Source organism: Vigna unguiculata, chromosome 6 (genome assembly GCF_037176805.1).
Source record: "Vigna unguiculata cultivar grain cowpea cultivar isolate G323 ecotype 2 chromosome 6, ASM3717680v1, whole genome shotgun sequence".
In the NCBI taxonomy this organism is placed as follows: Eukaryota; Viridiplantae; Streptophyta; class Magnoliopsida; order Fabales; family Fabaceae; genus Vigna; species Vigna unguiculata.
Genome location: NC_140797.1, coordinates 31096543 through 31116198, shown reverse-complemented (window position 1 = coordinate 31116198; position 19656 = coordinate 31096543). Strand labels below are relative to the sequence as shown.

Genomic DNA, 19656 nt, shown 5'->3' with positions numbered 1-19656 from the left:
ATAAAAGAAACTACATTAATAAAGATTCATTAAGCTTTTAGGAGAGCATTATAGAAAGTCAAAAACGTTCCTGCAATAATAAGATCAAATATCTGTGCATTACACGAGCTCATACTCTATAATGACTTAATTAAACACTTGAAACAAAGTTAAATAATATTTCAAAATTAAAATTTCAAAATTAAAAAAAAAACATTTAAGAAAAAAAGAAAGTGATCATGATAATGCTTTATTAATAACTTTAAAAATTAATTAATATTAAGAAATACTTAATGTTTTTTAAATTAAATAATAAAAAGTAAAAGTGTATGATGTTTTTCTTTTAAAAAACTAAAACTTGGCAGTTGTGATAAATGGATATAAAAATGGTTATGAGTGGTTCTGTTTTGTTGAATTGCATGGATTTGGTTGGTTATTATTTCAAACCAATTGTAATGGTCAATGATTAGATGTTTGCATTAGATAATAAAAGTAAGAGTGTATGATAGTTTTCTATTAAGAGATTAAAATTTAGTGGTTTTTATAATCGAATATAAATCTAGTTATGAGTGGATTTGATTTGTTGAATTGGCTCCATTTCGTTTATCATTATTCCAAACCAATTGTAATGGCCAACGATGAGATGTTTGTACGACCGGGCAAGATGAGCAAGGTGTTGAGCCCAATGAACAAGACCTTTTATTCTAATAAAGAAATATTCCTTCGTGAACTTATCAATAATGCTTCAAATGTATGTAATCTTTTAATTTGATTTTATATTTTTCATTTTTTTTCTTATAAGTGTTATTGATCATTATATATATATATATATATATATACAGGCTTTGGATAAAATTCAGATTGAGAGGCCTATAGACGAGAACATTTTAGATGATGGGATGATTATAAGATTGGTCCCCCACAAGGGTAACAAAACACTTTCTATCATTGACACTGGTATTGGCATGTCCAAAGCAGGTCAGACACTAATATTTCTTGTTCGGTTGCATTTCTGTTACACCCTCATTAATTTTAGCAATGTGTCTATGTTTTTATTTTAGATTTGGAAGATAGTTTGGGAGTTGGGTTTTACTCTGCTTATTTGGTTGCTCACAAGGTTATCGTCACCTCTAAGCATAATGATCATGATCAATATATCTGGGAATCTCTGTCTAATGGCTCTTTCATTGTTACCAAGGACACCAATACCCAACAACCCTCAAGGGGGACCAACATTACCCTCTTCCTCAAGGACAACCAGGTTCACAAATTAACTCATTCACATGTTCTTTTATTCTTTTGTTCACTCATTTTCTTTAACAGTTGGAGTACTTGGAAGAAACCACCATCAAGAATCTCGTTGTCAAAAACTGTCAGCACATTTCCTATCCTATTTACTTATGGAACACCAAAGAGCATTGGCAACTCATTAACATTTGGTTGCACAACCAAGAGAGGGACAAAATAATTATAGCTCAACGACTTGTGAATCACTTACCAAATGATCTTATATTCTCCATTCTTTCTAAACTGTGTTTAAAATCCCTCAAGAGATTTGGATGCTTACAAAGATCATGGACCCTCTTGTTTGAAAATTCTCATTTCATGAACTTATTTCATAATAACTTCATTTGTAATAATCATTCCTCCTATGATGACACATCTCTCCTTTTAAGCCTCACTATAGATCGTACCACCTTATATTCAGTTTCTGATGAGAGGTTTCAAAATATGGAAAAAATAGATTGGCCAAATTCATTTCAAGAGGATTACTCTTCTTTGTGTTCTATTGTGGGTTCTTATAGTATTAATGGAATTATTTGCATATACTCACATGTTGGAGAAACTATATATTTGTGGAATCCGACAAACAATGAATTTAAGGTCATTCCTCCTAGTCCATTTGAGCCTTTACAATATGGTATCCCTCTTGACCATAAATGTCAAGGATTTGGCTATGACTCTGTTAGAGATGACTATAAGGTGATTAAGCATGTATCTTTAAATGACGCTTTTATTGAAGACTTTTACGATCCCAAATATGCAACTATAGTAGAGATGTATAGCCTAAGAAGGAACTCTTGGAAGAAACTCGAACATGATATCGATTTGCCTGTGTGCTATGAGGATATTGATAAATTCTACTTCGAGGGAATGTGTCATTGGTTGGGTTATCCATGTGAACTTGCGGAAGCATATTTGGTATCATTTGACTTAAGCAATGAGGTTTTCATTATCACCAAGACACCTTTAGACATACCCGAGGAAATATTTTATAATTCTCAAGCAGATTACATATGGAGACACTTATTGATCTTAAATGGGTCAATTGCTTTTATGTTAAATTTTGAACGTACAATTTATCTATATATTTTAGTTGAAGTTGGTAAGAAGGAAACATGGACAAAAATCCATGTTTTTGGACCCACACCTTCCATTGCTTACCCTATTGGAACATGGAATATGGGTAATATACTCTTTTATACTCCGGATGATGATGAACTAGTTTGGTTTAATTTATGTACCCACAAAATTGAGAAGCTTAATTTTAAGGTTAATGAGGATGTTAAATGTAGTAAGGGATTGCAATTAGTAGTTTATAAGGAAAGTCTTGTAAGAATGAATAGTTAATTATGTTTCTCATTTTCATCAAAGTGGTAAATGAATGGTTATCATAATTTTCAATTGTACATATTCAAAATGTTTCATCAATTTCACATTATAATTAAGCATATGATAATTTATGAAACCAAATAATATGAAATTTAATATTTAATTTTCTTTTAAAGGTTTAGTCTTTCTCATTTATAATATGACCTTATTTTATTTCAATTTTCAAAGTGATCTTTTACCTTAAAGCATATGTTATCGCCTAAAAAGGAAAGGAACTTGTTTTGATGATTATAGATAAAACTTATTAATGAACTAATTTTTTTATTGCTTATACTTTTTATTATAATTTAAAGCTTTCATACTTATTATTAGACATGTTTAAAATGCGGTATTAATTCATCACAACGTTATAATCTTCTATTAGCATAATATAGTTACTAAATTGTCTAATAATAAATTACTAAAAGATAAATGAGTCACGATCAACCACTTTTAGATATAAAAATAAACACTCAAACTAAAAAATTTCTACTACAATTTCCGTAATCAATTTAAAAATAGCTTCCAGAGCATAGTTTTCTATAATTGGTAGGGCTGGACATAATTTACTAAACTATAGTTAATTGTACTATATTAAACTAAAATATACTAAACTATTCATAATAATAATTGAACTGTACTATAAAATAGTTCAGTTTTAAGAAACTAAACTTATGTTAAGTTAACTAAGTTAACTATTGAACTATAGTAGATTGAAAGAGCAAAAATACCTCAAATAAAAATATTGGTATTAGGATAAATATTGGTACTAACGTATTTTTTTATGGGTTAAATATGTTTTAGGTCCTTCAAGTTTTAGTGAATTTTGGAATTAGTCCCTCATCAAAACTTTATACCAATTTAGTCCTTCATCTTTCAAAATGTATGAATCTAGTCCTTTTAACCAAATTTTGTTAAGTTTATCTTACGTTTCAAGCACATTTTATGATAGTATTTAAGTTAACATTGAAGCAAAAATGTGTCAAACAGTGTAAATAATTTAAATACTATCATGAAATGCGCTTGAAACGTCAGATAAACTTAACAAAATTTGGTTAAAAGGAATAAATTCATGCATTTTGAAAGATGAAGGACTAAATTGGTCAAATTTTTTGATGAGGGACTAATTCCAAATTTCGCTGAAACTTGACGGACCAAAGACATATTTAACCCTTTTTTATTTTAAAATCTTATGTAATATTATTTTTTAGTTTTAAAATATTTATTATGTGGCATCAACTTTTTTAAAGAGATTTTATTTTAAAAAATTCTTAAAATATTAATTTTAGAACTTCATAAACTTTCTATAACATTTTTCACACAAATATTAATTAATACAAATGTTAAAAAAAATATTAATTTTGATTTCAGAAAGCTCAATTTTCATTTAAAATGCAAAGAATAAAAAAAGTATGTTTTGATAGAGCTAACTGAATTTGTCGGAATGATTAGACGAGAACAAGGGTACTTACATTCATCACCCTACAATGTTGGCAAGGAAGTTAGTAATTCATAATTCTCATGTATTACATAGTTCCATCATTCACCATTAATAACAAAATAAGCAGCTAGAAATATTATGGATTTCCATAAATTACAATATTATGGAAAATCCTATTAATGATTTGAACAAAGACATTTTACTTGCAAGCAAAAATCTGAACTTATGAGAGGCTTCACCAAGAACTTGAGCATCCCATCCTCATTTCACAACATTTATCTCTTCGTGGAGTTTGTTTTGAAAACAATGAATCACAAGTAATAGAAATACACAAACAATAAAAGAAACTACATTAATAAAGATTCATTAAGCTTTTAGGAGAGCATTATAGAAAGTCAAAAACGTTCCTGCAATAATAAGATCAAATATTTGTGCATTACACGAGCTCATACTCTATAATGACTTAATTAAACACTTGAAACAAAGTTAAATTATATTTCAAAATTAAAATTTCAAAATTAAAAAAAAAACATTTAAGAAAAAAAGAAAGTGATCATGATAATGCTTTATTAATAACTTTAAAAATTAATTAATATTAAGAAATACTTAATGTTTTTTAAATTAAATAATAAAAAGTAAAAGTGTATGATGTTTTTCTTTTAAAAAACTAAAACTTGGCAGTTGTGATAAATGGATATAAAAATGGTTATGAGTGGTTCTGTTTTGTTGAATTGCATGGATTTGGTTGGTTATTATTTCAAACCAATTGTAATGGTCAATGATTAGATGTTTGCATTAGATAATAAAAGTAAGAGTGTATAATAGTTTTCTATTAAGAGATTAAAATTTAGTGGTTTTTATAATCGAATATAAATCTAGTTATGAGTGGATTTGATTTGTTGAATTGGCTCCATTTGGTTTATCATTATTCCAAACCAATTGTAATGGCCAACGATGAGATGTTTGTACAACCGGGCAAGATGAGCAAGGTGTTGAGCCTAATGAACAAGACCTTTTATTCTAATAAAGAAATATTCCTTCGTGAACTTATCAATAATGCTTCAAATGTATGTAATCTTTTAATTTGATTTTATATTTTTTATTTTTTTTCTTATAAGTGTTATTGATCATTATATATATATACACAGGCTTTGGATAAAATTCAAATTGAGAGGCTTATAGACGAGAACATTTTAGATGATGGGATGATTATAAGATTGGTCCCCCACAAGGGTAACAAAACACTTTCTATCATCGACACTGGTATTGGCATGTCCAAAGCAGGTCAGACACTAATATTTCGCGTTCGGTTGCATTTCTGTTACACCCTCATTAATTTTAGCAATGTGTCTATGTTTTTATTTTAGATTTGGAAGATAGTTTGAGAGTTGGGTTTTACTCTGCTTATTTGGTTGCTCACAAGGTTATCGTCACCTCTAAGCATAATGATCATGATCAATATATCTGGGAATCTCAGTCTAATGGATCTTTCATTGTTACCAAGGACACCAATACCCAACAACCCTCAAGGGGGACCAACATTACCCTCTTCCTCAAGGACAACCAGGTTCACAAATTAACTCATTCACATTTTCTTTTATTCTTTTGTTCACTCATTTTATTTAACAGTTGGAGTACTTGGAAGAAACCACCATCAAGAATCTCGTTGTCAAAAACTGTCAGCACATTTCCTATCCTATTTACTTATGGAACACCAAAGAGCATTGGCAACTCATTAACATTTGGTTGCACAACCAAGAGAGGGACAAAATAATTATAGCTCAACGACTTGTGAATCACTTACCAAATGGTCTTATATTCTCCATTCTTTCTAAACTGTGTTTAAAATCCCTCAAGAGATTTGGATGCTTACAAAGATCATGGACCCTCTTGTTTGAAAATTCTCATTTCATGAACTTGTTTCATAATAACTTCATTTGTAATAATCATTCCTCTTATGATGACACATCTCTCCTTTTAAGCCTCACTATAGATCGTACCACCTTATATTCAGTTTCTGATGAGAGGTTTCAAAATATGGAAAAAATAGATTGGCCAAATTCATTTCAAGAGGATTACTCTGCTTTGTGTTCTATTGTGGGTTCTTATAGTATTAATGGAATTATTTGCATATACTCACATGTTGGAGAAACTATGTATTTGTGGAACCCGACAAACAATGAATTCAAGGTCATTCCTCCTAGTCCATTTGAGCCTTTACAATATGGTATCCCTCTTAACCGTAATTGTCAAGGATTTGGCTATGACTCTGTTAGAGATGACTATAAGGTGATTAAGCATGTATCTTTAAATGACGCTTTTACTATTGAAGACTTTTACGATCCCAAATATGCAACTATAGTAGAGATGTATAGCCTAAGAAGGAACTCTTGGAAGAAACTCGAACATGATATCGATTTGCCTGTGTGCTATGATGATATTGATAAATTCTACTTCGAGGGAATGTGTCATTGGTTGGGTTATCCATATGAAGCTGCGGAAGCATATTTGGTATCATTTGACTTAAGCAATGAGGTTTTTATTATCACCAAGACACCTTTAGACATACCCGAGGAAATATTTTATAATTCTCAAGCAGATTACATATGGAGACACTTATTGATCTTAAATGGGTCAATTGCTTTTATGTTAAATTTTGAACGTACAATTTATCTATATATTTTAGTTGAAGTTGGTAAGAAGGAAACATGGACAAAAATCCATGTTTTTGGACCCACACCTTGCATTGCTTACCCTATTGGAACATGGAATATGGGTAATATACTCTTTAATACTCCAGATGATGATGAACTAGTTTGGTTTAATTTATGTACCCACAAAATTGAGAAGCTTAATTTTAAGGTTAATGTGCATGTTACATGTAGTAACGGATTGCAATTAGTAGTTTATAAGGAAAGTCTTGTAAGAATTAATAGTTAATTATGTTTCTCATTTTCATCAATGTGGTAAATGAATGGTTATCATAATTTTCAATTGTACATATTCAAAATGTTTCATCAATTTCACATTATAATTAAGCATATGATAATTTATGAAACCAAATAATATGAAATTTAATATTTAATTTTCTTTTAAAGGTTTAGTCTTTCTCATTTATAATATGACCTTATTTTATTTCAATTTTCAAAGTGATCTTTTACCTTAAAGCATATGTTATCGCCTAAAAAGGAAAGGAACTTGTTTTGATGATTATAGATAAAACTTATTAATGAACTAATTTTTTTATTGCTTATACTTTTTATTATAATTTAAAGCTTTCATACTTATTATTAGACATGTTTAAAATGCGGTATTAATTCATCACAACGTTATAATCTTCTATTAGCATAATATAGTTACTAAATTGTCTAATAATAAATTACTAAAAGATAAATGAGTCACGATCAACCACTTTTAGATATAAAAATAAACACTCAAACTAAAAAATTTCTACTACAATTTCCGTAATCAATTTAAAAATAGCTTCCAAAGCATAGTCTTCTATAATTGGTAGGGCTGGGCATAATTTACTAAACTATAGTTAATTGTACTATATTAAACTAAAATATACTAAACTATTCATAATAATAATTGAATTGTACTATAAAATAGTTCAGTTTTAAGAAACTAAACTTATGTTAAGTTAACTATTGAACTATAGTAGATTGAAAGAGCAAAATACCTCAAATAAAAATATTGGTATTAGGATAAGAATTGGACTTATGTGTTTTATGTCTTACGTTCTATTCTTTCTCTTTCATATTGAAATATTTATTTTATTTTGTCTTAATTTTTTTCTTTACTTTTTCTTTGAGAAAAATATAAAATATTTATAATTAATTTATTAAAAAAATTATAAATTAATTCAATATCTTATTTTATTTTGAATGAATTTTATTATGTAATGTTCTTTTTATGTTATGATTTTACGGAAGTTATTTTTAAGAATTAAATTTTGTGACAGCTAACATTTTTATAATTTTTTATTTATATTAAAGTTTTTTGTAACTTAAATATTGAAATTAGTATAATAAATATAAATATTGGTACTAACGTAATTGGTGTTAATTGGTGTATTGAAGTATGATGCATATTTCAAATATTATTTTCTACGCACTTTCAAATTATAAACTTTAGATTATTATTGTGTAGTACAATCATATGTAATTAGTGCAATTCGATTCAAAACAGTGTAATTGAGTTCAAAAATAGTGCAATTCAATTCAAAATCAATGCAATCCGATTCAAAAATAGTACTATTCAGTTCAAAAAGAGTGAAGTTTATTCAAAATCAGTGCAATTCGGTTCAAAAACGATTCAAAAACAGTGTAGTTAAGTTAAAAATTAGTGCAATTCAGTCCAAAAATAGTGCAGTTCAGATCTTACGTAGTGTAGTTCATAAAACAGTTCAGTTTATAATAGTTTAGTTCAGTTTATATTATAGTGCAGTGTAGTTCAGTGTAGTGCAGTCCAGTTTATTTTTAAGAATAACAGTTCAGTTCAGTTCATCTAAATTGTTTTTCAATTCAGTGCAGTTCATGCGAACAGTTTTTTAGTTCAGTGCAGTTTTTGATAATGCAGTGCAGTTTGGTTTATTTTGCCCAACCCTCATAATTGGACTAATTACATTTGAACAAACATGTGCGACAATGACTCTATTTATCCAAATATATAAAAGGAATATATGTAGAACCACAACTGAGTTTGTTTAAAGGCCCACTGTATTGTTTGTTGTGCTGAACCTTCTCCAACATAATCTCTTAATTTCCACTAATTTAGTCAAAGTCAAATATTTTCCCTCTAAAGCATATTAAGTTTGCATTAAGCTTTAAATTTGGATGCTAGGAATGACCAATGATGTACTTTATGTCATTCACACTCAATTAATTGTTTTATTCTAGTCTAGGTTCTAACATTGTGTCTAATGATTAGATACACACAAATATGCAATCAATCAATTCATACAATTGAATAGTAGAAATCACAAAGATTGAAGATATATTATGTCCAACTCCCGTGAATATGGGAGTAAGTTACTCCTATACATTTTGGACTCTAAGAAAAAGTATAATAATGAATATCTCTATCCTCCGGAATGTGTCTATGCTTCCAAAGATCATGTTTCATCCCTCCCCAAAAAGGGAGGTTTCCCAAAAGGGAGTTAAGTTTTAACTTTGTAAAGCCTTAGCAAAAGTTCTCCTTTAAACTGGATGTAACACTTCATCTTACCCTCCACTATTCATCCTTACTAGAATTAGTTTAGTAGAAGAAACATGGTGTAGAATCATGAAAACATCATCTTTCTGGAAAGATATTCAAAAATTTATTATTCTCACTTTAAATTGAATTATTAAATAATATATATATATATATATATATATATATATATAGATATATATATTAACAATTTTCTTTGAAATTTCCATCGACCCAACTATCATGTCTTAATTAAACATAAGCTCGGGTTTCCTACCATGATATTTGTACAAAATATTATGAAAAAACTAGTTTAACCATATTTAGTTAGATTTTTTTTCTTAGAATAATAATTTTTTCTTATTCACACAAAATTAAAACTCCAAATTTTATTCAACGAATTTTAGTTTGATTTCACTTGGAACATGCTAGTTTTTTTAGATTTCTCCACAAATGAAAAAAAAAAGTTTTATTAAAAGAGAAATCACTTATATTGAGTTGTATTAAAATATTACTTAAGATGGATATTGTTTTAGGTAATGAGAAAATTAGTTAACAAGTATAGTAATTAAGGAATACACAACATAACATATAAAAAATATGGTTCAATTCAAATTTCTTTAAACTTTAAAGTGCTAAACAATTGAGAAGAGTTAGAGACAAGTACAATGCATAAGATATTTATATTAGTTCACTCAAACCTGAGCTATATCCAATTAGTCAAGGCAACCCAAGCCTGATTTTGCACTATTTCAAAAGATCAAACCCAAAAACTTGAGAAAGATCAAACCTCAGTGGTAGCAAAACCTTGCCTACAAAAACCTCTTTCTCCAAGCTTCAAACACAAAGCTAAAAGCTCCAAGAATGATCTAAGATAAATCTTCAACAGTTGCACATCTGTATGATCACGAAAGAGAGAGTATTCCATTGATTCCAAACAGTCTTCGCGCTCAAAATGGTAAGTGTTACCTCTCTTTCGAGAAAAACAAACTTTGTAGGCAAACTGTTACGAAATTCAACAGGTTTATTTTCAAATCAATCGGTTGATTTTACTTAACTTAAGTGAAATTAGTCAATTACAAAATAAATCAACTGATTGAATATGTATCGGTTAAAACTACTAAAACGAACCTTTTAATTTGTTAAAAAGTCATTCAACAAATTAAAAGACACCATTTAATCTGTTGAAAAACATTTCAACATATTAAAAGACACAACTAAGACCCTATACATCTATACAATGCAAAATGGTCTATAACATGAACACCAATCTTCAAGCTTATTTTCTTCATGAATAAACTAGATAGAGAGCACGCACACAAGCCTTGATCAATACGTGAAACATCAAATCTTCACATCTTCCTCAATTTAAGCATGGTTCCAACATGTTCCAAGGCAATGGCTTCATGTATCTTCATCAAATCTTCAAGCACCAAATCATTAAGGCTATTTGTGCTAACACATGGAAATTCTTCGGATGATTTCATTCGAAGTGGAAATTCTTGGGATAGTTTGATTCTGTAAGATGAGAGAGAAAAGTTATTTTATTATTGCAAAAGGAAAACTATATATAGAGTACAGAGGGTGACTTGTAGAGTCACGTGATATTCCCCCTTAAACTTATGAGGGGTTTTACAGACACCATAAGTTTATCGGTAAAGTGCTGAAAAGAAGAAAAAGATAATGGCTTTGTTAAAATATCTGCGATCTGAAAACGTGATGGCATATGAATGATCTGAATTTGCTTTTGATGAGCCCTGTCACGTACAAAGTGCAAATCCAGTTCAAAATGTTTCGAACGAGCATGGTTAACCAGATTGGCAGCAAGTAAAACTACACCCAAATTATCGGAATAAAGGATGGGTGTTGAAATTTGAACGCGCAGCTCCTTTAATAGCGAAGTAATCCATATAATATCAGTGAGAGCTGCAGCTAAGCTTCTATATTCAACCTCCGTACTACTCCTTGACACAACCTTTTGTTTATTTGATTTCCACAAAACAGCATTCGATCCAAAATATATGCAATACCCTGTTATGGATTTTCGGTCATCTACATCAGTTGCCCAGTCTGAGTCGCAGAAGCCCATGACAGTGAGTTGCTTTGACGGTCGGAGGAGAAGACCATGATTAATGGTGCCGGCAAGATAGCGCAGAATCCTCTTGACTGCCTTCCAATGGTGTTCTTGAGGATTGGTCATGTACTGACATACTTTATTCACTGAGAAAGCTAACTCAGGGCGTGTGATGGTGATATAAAGAAGAGAGCCTACAACAGAACGATAAAGCGTGGGATCTGAAACGGCAGTGGACCCTTCTTGGGTTAGACGTAAGGAAGATATCATGGGTGTGGGTTGAGGACTGGCACCGGTCATGTTGGTTTTGTGTAGAAGGTCACGTATGTATTTGGACTGCGAAAGATGAAGATTGCCTTCTGGAGTCCATGTAGTTTCAATTCCAAGAAAGTAGTGCAATTTACCTAAATCCTTGAGAGCAAAGTTAGTATGGAGAATTTTAATCAAGTTTTGAATGGCTAAGGAAGAACTTCCTGTGATAATAATATCATCTACGTAAATTAAAACAAAAACAGTAGCCACTTTTGAAAACTTTATGAATAAGGATGTGTCACTCTTTGTAGAAGAGAAACCAAGAGTGGTTAGAGTGTTAGCAAGTTTTAAGTACCAGGATCTAGGGGCTTGTTTTAAGCCATATATAGCTTTGTTTAACTTGCAAACAAGATTTTAGTCAGGAGGAGAAAAACCTGGTGGGGGTTCCATGTAAACCGTTTCTTCAAGCTCTCCATTAAGGAAAGCGTTATTGACATCTATCTGATGTATTGGCCATTTATATGAGAGAGCTAGGGAGAGAATGATACGTACAGTGGAAAACTTGATTACGGGGCTAAAAGTTTCATTATAATCGAGACCCTGAGTTTGATGATACCCTTTGGCGACAAGTCTCGCTTTATGCCGTTGAAGCGTACCATCAGCGTTGAACTTATTTCGGAAGATCCATTTACATCCTATGATGGTAGCGTTTGAAGGAGGTGATACAAGAGTCCAAGTGTTATTTTGTTGCAGAGCTTCATATTCCTTTTGCATGGCTTGAAACCATTGTGGTTGAGATAAGGCTGCCTTGACTGTGGTGGGTTCACGTAGAGCATTGTCAGCTTCCACACTAAAGGTCTTTGGTTTGAAAATCCCTGCCTTAGAACGTGTGATCATTGGATGGTTATTTGAGGGAGAAGGTTCTGGGTGTTCGGTAGATGATGTTGCAAAAGATGAAGTAACAGGAGACAAAGCAATATCATTTTGTTCACAAGCAGGGTTATCCAAAGAATCATGTGGGGATGCATTATCAATGAAAGTAGGTATACGAGAATTAAAGTCTTCGGGAGAAGTGACATTATCATGCACATGTTGAATAGGTTGAGTTTTAAAAACAGTTAGTGGAGATGTATGATATATAGTAGAATCAGTAACCAAATCATTTTTGATAAAAGGATTAGAAACCATTTTATATGGAAAACTTTGTTCATTAAAAACAACATGTCTTGATATATAGGTTTTTCCAGTTGGAGATTTACATATGTAGCCTTTGAAGTTAGAAGTATATCCAAGAAACACACACAAAGTAGACCGCAAACTAAGTTTATTGGTGTTGTAAGGTCTTAACATAGGATAGCAGGCACACCCAAAAGTTTTTAAAAATTGATATTCAGGTACTTTGTTAAACAGAAGTTGATAAGGAGATTTATTGTGCAAGACAGGTGTAGGAAGCATATTGATTATGTATACAGCGGAAGTAAAAGCCTCCCCCCAATAACTCATAGGCAAAGATGAGTGAGCTAACATAGATAACCCAACATCAACTATATGTCTATGCTTACGTTCAATAGAACCATTTTGCTCATGAGTGTAGGGACAAGTTAAGCGGTGATGAATACCATATTCACATAAAATCGAATTAAAGCATAAGAACTCTTTGGCATTGTCTGTTTGAATACTTTTTAACTTATGACCAGTTTGGTTTTCTGCAAAAGTTTTGAATAATTTGAAAACAGCCAAGGCTTAAGATTTGGTATTGATTAAATACAACCAGGTATAACGTGTGAAAGCATCTAAAAAGGAGATGTAATAACGAGCACCACAAGTTGCATTAATAGGTGCTGGACCCCATATATCGATGTAAACTAATTGAAGAGGAGTATCATACACAGTATTAGATGTAGAAAAATGGATTTGATGAGCTTTAGCAACAATACATGAGTCACACATAAAAGATTGCTTATTACACGTAATATTACAATCAGTGAGCACACGTTTAACAACAGCCATAGATGCATGGCCAAGTCTTGAATGCCAAAGAGAAAAGGGAGATTGTACAGAGTTACATGTAGTAGTATTAACAGAACACATGTTTATGTTTTTAAGGGATGGAAAAACATATAAACCATCTTTAACATTTCCTTGAAGAATTATCTCCTTGGTTGCCTGATGTTTAACAAAGCATTTGTTAGCATGAAATTCAAAAAAGACATTATTATCTTGAGCACATTTTGAAACACTCATGAGGTTCTTTGTGATTTCAGGGACATGCAAAAGATTGTGAAGAAAAATAGGTGATTGTATGTGTGTGTAAGTTGATAACAAGCAGTGCCTACATGACGAATATTCATACCTGCACCATTACCCAATTTGACAACGTCATTTCCATTGAAAGCTTGTTTCTTGGTGTAGTTATTGACATCATTTGTAATATGGTGAGTAGCTCCACTATCAGGATACCATAGTGGATCATTTATGGTGGAGGGTGCACCCAGAATGGATGAAGTTGTGTCTTCTGTTGAGAAAAACTGAGCAGAGTTAGCATTAATCTGAGGGGATGAACCTTGATCATACCTATGCCAGCAGTCCACGACGCTATGTTCATTCTTTCCACAAATTTGGCATTGCACGCGAGTAGTGGTGTACGTGTTATTGTGTCTAGAGGGATTGCGAGACGAAGATCTTCCACCCCTGGTAGAGCGAAATCTGCCACCTCTGAAAGAATTCGACGGGGGTCTAGAAGAGATTCTTGAATGATCATCAGATGTAGAAGTCATATGAGCTTGCACCATGTGTTGTTCTTGGAGGCGATGTTTCTCAAGCCTTTCTTCTTGAGCCAGCAGTAATGCTTCTACATCTTCCACGGTATATGGATCCAAGCGAGAAGTTAGAGACGTGACGAACCCATCAAATTCCTCAGGTAAGCCATCAAGAATGGCTTCGATATGATCTTCAGTAGTAACAGGTGATCCAACAGCTAAAAGAGTGTCTACTATCTTCTTGATATCAAGAAGATAATTAGCAATCGTTCTATTATTTTTGGGTTGACGTAATTGTACCTTTAACTTTCGAATCTTGGCTTTTGTGTGCGTGGCATAGTACGTGCGCAGCCGACCCCAAACTTGTGCTGAAGTACGAAGGCCCACCATTTTGGTCAAGAGAGGTTGGGTCATAGAGGCCAGGAGCCAAGCAAGAAGAAGCCGGTCTTGTTGACGATGAAGGGCAGTATTTGGAGGAGGAGTGTGGGTTGTTGTATTATCACACGAAACTAAAGATTCATCCAAGAAATATAACAGATCAAGACCTTCCACGGTTGCCAGAACTTGTTGTTGCCAAAGAAGATAGTTGTCTTCATCCAATTTGAGACTAATGGGTGTATTGAAGGTTTGGGGGAGAAGAGAAGATTTTTCTGCAGTGAGGGAAGAAGTAACAGCGGAAGAAGAGGTCATGGTTGAGCAAAAATTTTAGCTCTAGATACCATGTAAGATGAGAGAGAAAAGTTATTTTATTATTGCAAAAGGAAAACTATATATAGAGTACAGAGGGTGACTTGTAGAGTCACGTGATAGATTCCAAGTGAAAATTCTTTGGATGGTTTGATTCCAAGTGAAAATTCTTCATATGGTTTAATTCCAAGGGAAATTCTTGGGATAGTTTGATTCTGAGTGAAAATTTTTGGGATAGTTTGATTCCAAGTAGAAATTCTTAGGATGGTTTGATTTTAAGTGAAAATTCTTGGGATGGTTGAATTCCAAGTGGAAATTCCCTGAATAGTTTGATTCCAAGTGGAAATTCTTGAGACGATTTGATTTCAAGTGATACTCTTTATGGTGGAGTGTGATTGTTGATATAGGCAATGAAGATATGTTTATTTTGATCAGGGTGGAGAATGTTGGGCTGATGAAAGGAACATGTCTTGAAAAGTCCTACATCGCCTCGGATAACGTAGGAGGTGGGTGTTAGTGACTATATAATAGACTCTAAGTCTATGATGTTCCTTGTCCCAATTCAAAGATACTTTGAGCTAGTGTTTGACCTTTCTTACACTCTTGTGGTTAGGGTATTGTGAGGTTTAGTCCAAAAATTCTTCTAATTACTCCTCCACACTGTTGAAGCAAGACTTACGTAAATTCTAATAACCTTTCTACACGCTCTTATAACTTGTGTTTGTTTTCAGGAATAGATTTGAAAGAGTGAATTTAAACAGATTTGAGAAGAAAGAAAGATGAAAATTAGATTGTTTGGATTAAGGGAAAGATAGAGAAATTTGAAGATAAATAAGAAGAAAGTTTATAAAAATTAGTGAATGACAAATAATTTAATTGATAAAAATAATAAATTACTATTTTATCTTACATATAAAAATAATTTAACTTACTAGAAATTTCTTGATTTAAATAAATCAATATATAAATAATAATAAATGAGTTCAAATGTTGCACTTTATTACTTCCAAAACGCGGGAAAATTTAACACAATAATAATAGCATTATAAATTTAAAGGAAACTAAATAGTACTTTTATTACAATTTTCAAAATCTGACAAACAATGAAAACCCTAAGAATTTCCTAACTCAAAATCCCTAGGATAGCCCTCTCTCCATCTCAGGTGTTAGCAGCATCAACTGTATCATAAACTGCTCTCGTGTAAAGAATTACACGATCATCGCCAAGCACAAATAGAAAGGGTGAGCTCAACAGAATATAAGAAACATAATAGGTAAACAATACAATTACACCCAATTATATTCTCATAGTTAGACCCTAATCACATCCTTAATACCCCCAAGGCTTGTAAACTCCAATTTAATCAACAAAGTTAGCCATGGACTCAGGATTCATGATGCTCACACGAACCTTCCCGTTCGTGGTCCAGCCTCTACGAACCTCCCCGCTCGTAGTCCTACTCTACGGACCTGCCCGCCCGTAGTCCAACACATGTGATCCACCAGCTACGTACCTCTCCGCATGCAGCATCTCTCAATTGTGAGCACGGAACATGCAAACTTACCTCGCTCGTATCCTCACAGGAGAGTAATTGAGTATGAACCTCCCCGCTCATACCATCACATGCCAATCACCTTCCATGAACCTACCCGCTCATGGCACAGCATCTCCTGATCCACGTTCTCATAAATGCGTACAAACAATACCCACAAACTGCACTAAACTCGCTTGGGCTAGAAGCCTTAGCTTAAGCGATCAGGCTTGTCTCGCTTAGGCTAAGCTTCCTCGCCTGAGCGAGTGTGCTACAGCAGCTCACTTGCGAAGTCTCGCTTAGGCGAGCCTATTTCGCTTGGGCGAGCCCTTCCTTCGCCTAGAGCATCACTCTCGCCTAGGCGACGAGCTAAACATCACACAAAACAATCACGAGTTCTCGCTTAGGCGAGAACCTCTCGCCTGGGCGAGATGCCCCAAACCCGAGTCTCACAACCCTCAATTTCTCGCTTAAGCGAGATACACTCGCCTGAGAGAGCTAACAAGTCGCCCAAAACCATGGGCCTCCGCCTGAGCGAGTGGCTCGAGCAGAATCAGGGTCACCACTCTGCAATTCTCGCCTGAGCGAGCCTGGCTCGCCTGAGCGAAATCAGCAGATAAGTTCCCTGTTTACGCACACCCAAACACATAAACAAGACCCAAAATCACATTCAACATTACCCAAACACTTCATCACATAACACCAGCATTAAGAACTTGATTCAGACTCCAACTTGACCATAAAATTCGAATTTTTAACCACAACCACGCATACAGCATTTCAAACCTCATTATTGGCATATATTTGCATAAGGATTTCCCATACACATCAAAACCATAAGAAACTCAATTTCACAGTATATTGGCTACGAAAATCTTATGTCTATCATACAATTTATTCATGCCCAACACAGAATGCAAAGATTGTCACCAAATACATATAGATATGAAAAAGAGCTCCCCTAACTTTTGAATCCTTGCTTCAAAAGGTTGTCTAACCTAGGCTTTGGGATACCTAAGAACCCTCCTTTTGCTCTCTCAACCACCACAGTTTTGCTCTCAATCCTAATTCACTTTCCCACTCAAAATTCGTGCTCCCTTCTCACTCTAGGTTTCAGACTTCTAAAACCCTTCAATTTGCCTAATTCTCCCCTTTTATATGGCTCCTAATTGTGGTAAAAAAAATAAAACGAAAAATGGTCCTTTTTAATGTTTATCATTACCTTTTATAGACCATTATAGGTTGTTTCTCCCAACTCCCTTGGGAGCCCATTGTCTCTAGGGCTTTCCCACCCTTTCACATTCAGACCACAAGTATTTTAGCAAAAATAAAGAGATTAATTTGTTCTCAGCAAGGAGGAGAAGATGAAAAGAAGATTGAATGGTATGAATTAAGTTAGGAGGAGAAGTGGTATGGTGTCCAATCACACACCATGCGCCAGCCATATGGTATGTTATGTTTTATGAAATAAGTTTTATAAATTAAGTTATGACAATACATAGCTTATGGCTATTTAATTACACCATGTCACAACCATTTTGGTGTTCATCCATCAACTTAAATGTTTCCTTAGCTCTATTTCTTAATAATATATTCACAGAATGATATTTCTTTTTTGTTTATTTTATTATATAATTGGGACCCTCAATTCATAATACTGCACACAAAAATGGAATGAATTTTATGATGATCAAAATGTGTCCTAAAATAAATTCAAGTACACTAAGACCTTATTAAAATGTACTAATTAATCCGTAAATCTCACTAATACCATTCAAGTTTACTATACACGGATTGTGGCCATCCAATTACAGCATACCACAACCATCTTTGTGCTCATCTACTGGTTTAAATATTTCTTTGGTAAGCTTCTATTTTATGATAATATTATTTCGATATTATATTTAGAAGATGACTTTTATTTATTTATTTTATTAGATTAGCGGAATAGTTCATGAACTTGATCAAGATTGGCCGAATTATCTTTGGAACAACAATTACTTTTGGAATTCAGAATGGATGAAACATGGAACGTGTTCAAATATGCTACCATTTGATTATTTCAGACTCACGTTAGATATATATGCAAGGAATGATCTTCAACAAATACTTGAACATGCAAATATATTACCTGGTAGAACTTACCCTGCGAGGCAAATCATCGCAACTATAAAAACATCACCAATTGGTGTTGAACCACAACTGAATTGTAGAAGTAAGGATTTAGTTGAAATAAGGTTATGCTTGAACAAAAGCCCCATTCCCCATTACATCAAGTGTCAAAACCCACAATTAAATTGTCCTAAGAAAGTAAACTTTCTGTAAAATTTAAATTCAACCTTGTAATAATGCATTTTACAAAAATAAAGTTCTTGGTTTTAAAACATGGTGGTCCTTCTCTAAACTTTTTGAATATGATTTAATTTAATGTTCTTAACTGAAGCATGATCTTGTCAAAAGTATAAGGCTATAATAAGGGAATACTATTATAAGCCTCTTGTTTATGATTTATTTTAAAAATAAAATACTTTACAGTCATACCAATGACATTATTTAAGGTATTATTTCAACTTACGTGTTGTCTAATTTAAAAAAAATAATAATGATGTTATGCCTAAACCAAAACAAATTTATTGAAGTAGTGTATTTATTTATTTTTAATAACCGGAACGACATTATTATTTAAACTATCCCAAAATCATAATATTTGTTCACAAAGTAGAATAAATTTTATGACATGTTCATAATATTCTTCAACTTCTTTAAACAAAATCTAAACCATTGGATTGTTTTTTAACATTTGTTGATAATCTTTAGTTTGAATTCTTTAACATTTGTTCTTATTAATTGTAATCTAAATCATTTAGTTCTTTTATTTTCAATGAAAGCTAACTGAGAGTTGAATACTTTGCTATCTAAATTAGAAAGAAATTGTGAAGTTGTAATCTCTGTGTTATAGCAAATTTTTCCCTAGAAGTAGATTATATCATTAACACTTTAATTAAATTACATTGATTTCTAGGTGTGATTCCTTTTTTGTTCCTTTCTTTCTCGTTTATCGTCTAGCACTTGCAATTTTCTTTA

The 19656-nt window shown here is 32.4% G+C and overlaps 3 protein-coding genes across 3 annotated transcripts; all 3 read left to right on the top strand.

Annotated features, from left to right (window-relative positions):
* Positions 1-529: 529 nt before the first annotated feature.
* On the top strand, positions 530-2610 carry LOC146885784 (uncharacterized). The gene is made up of 4 exons (XM_085675093.1): positions 530-730; positions 822-957; positions 1041-1240; positions 1303-2610. The coding sequence occupies exons 1-4, from the start codon at positions 545-547 to the stop codon at positions 2608-2610; spliced, it is 1830 nt and encodes a 609-aa protein (XP_085531219.1). The 5' UTR covers positions 530-544.
* Positions 2611-5009: 2399 nt separating this feature from the next.
* On the top strand, positions 5010-7073 carry LOC146885783 (uncharacterized). The gene is made up of 4 exons (XM_085674254.1): positions 5010-5139; positions 5221-5356; positions 5440-5639; positions 5702-7073. The coding sequence occupies exons 1-4, from the start codon at positions 5017-5019 to the stop codon at positions 7010-7012; spliced, it is 1770 nt and encodes a 589-aa protein (XP_085530380.1). The 5' UTR covers positions 5010-5016; the 3' UTR covers positions 7013-7073.
* An 8385-nt stretch (positions 7074-15458) lies between these two features.
* Positions 15459-18897, top strand: LOC146885782 (uncharacterized). Its single transcript, XM_085675091.1, has 4 exons — positions 15459-15546; positions 17048-17100; positions 18352-18435; positions 18511-18897. Exons 1-4 carry the CDS (start codon positions 15459-15461, stop codon positions 18895-18897), a joined length of 612 nt encoding a protein of 203 aa, XP_085531217.1.
* Positions 18898-19656: the final 759 nt, after the last annotated feature.

Coding starts and splice junctions, on each gene's coding strand:
- LOC146885782 (XM_085675091.1), top strand. CDS start 15,459: ATGTTTATTTTGATCAGGGTGGAGAATGTTGGGCTGATGAAAGGAACA. Junction 15,547..17,047: donor CGCCTCGGATAACGTAGGAG/GTGGGTGTTAGT, acceptor TTCTCGCTTAAG/CGAGATACACTCGCCTGAGA. Junction 17,101..18,351: donor GCCCAAAACCATGGGCCTCC/GCCTGAGCGAGT, acceptor ATACCATTCAAG/TTTACTATACACGGATTGTG.
- LOC146885783 (XM_085674254.1), top strand. CDS start 5,017: ATGGCCAACGATGAGATGTTTGTACAACCGGGCAAGATGAGCAAGGTG. Junction 5,140..5,220: donor TTATCAATAATGCTTCAAAT/GTATGTAATCTT, acceptor ATATATACACAG/GCTTTGGATAAAATTCAAAT. Junction 5,357..5,439: donor TATTGGCATGTCCAAAGCAG/GTCAGACACTAA, acceptor TTTTTATTTTAG/ATTTGGAAGATAGTTTGAGA.
- LOC146885784 (XM_085675093.1), top strand. CDS start 545: ATGAGTGGATTTGATTTGTTGAATTGGCTCCATTTCGTTTATCATTAT. Junction 731..821: donor TTATCAATAATGCTTCAAAT/GTATGTAATCTT, acceptor ATATATATACAG/GCTTTGGATAAAATTCAGAT. Junction 1,241..1,302: donor TCTTCCTCAAGGACAACCAG/GTTCACAAATTA, acceptor TTTCTTTAACAG/TTGGAGTACTTGGAAGAAAC.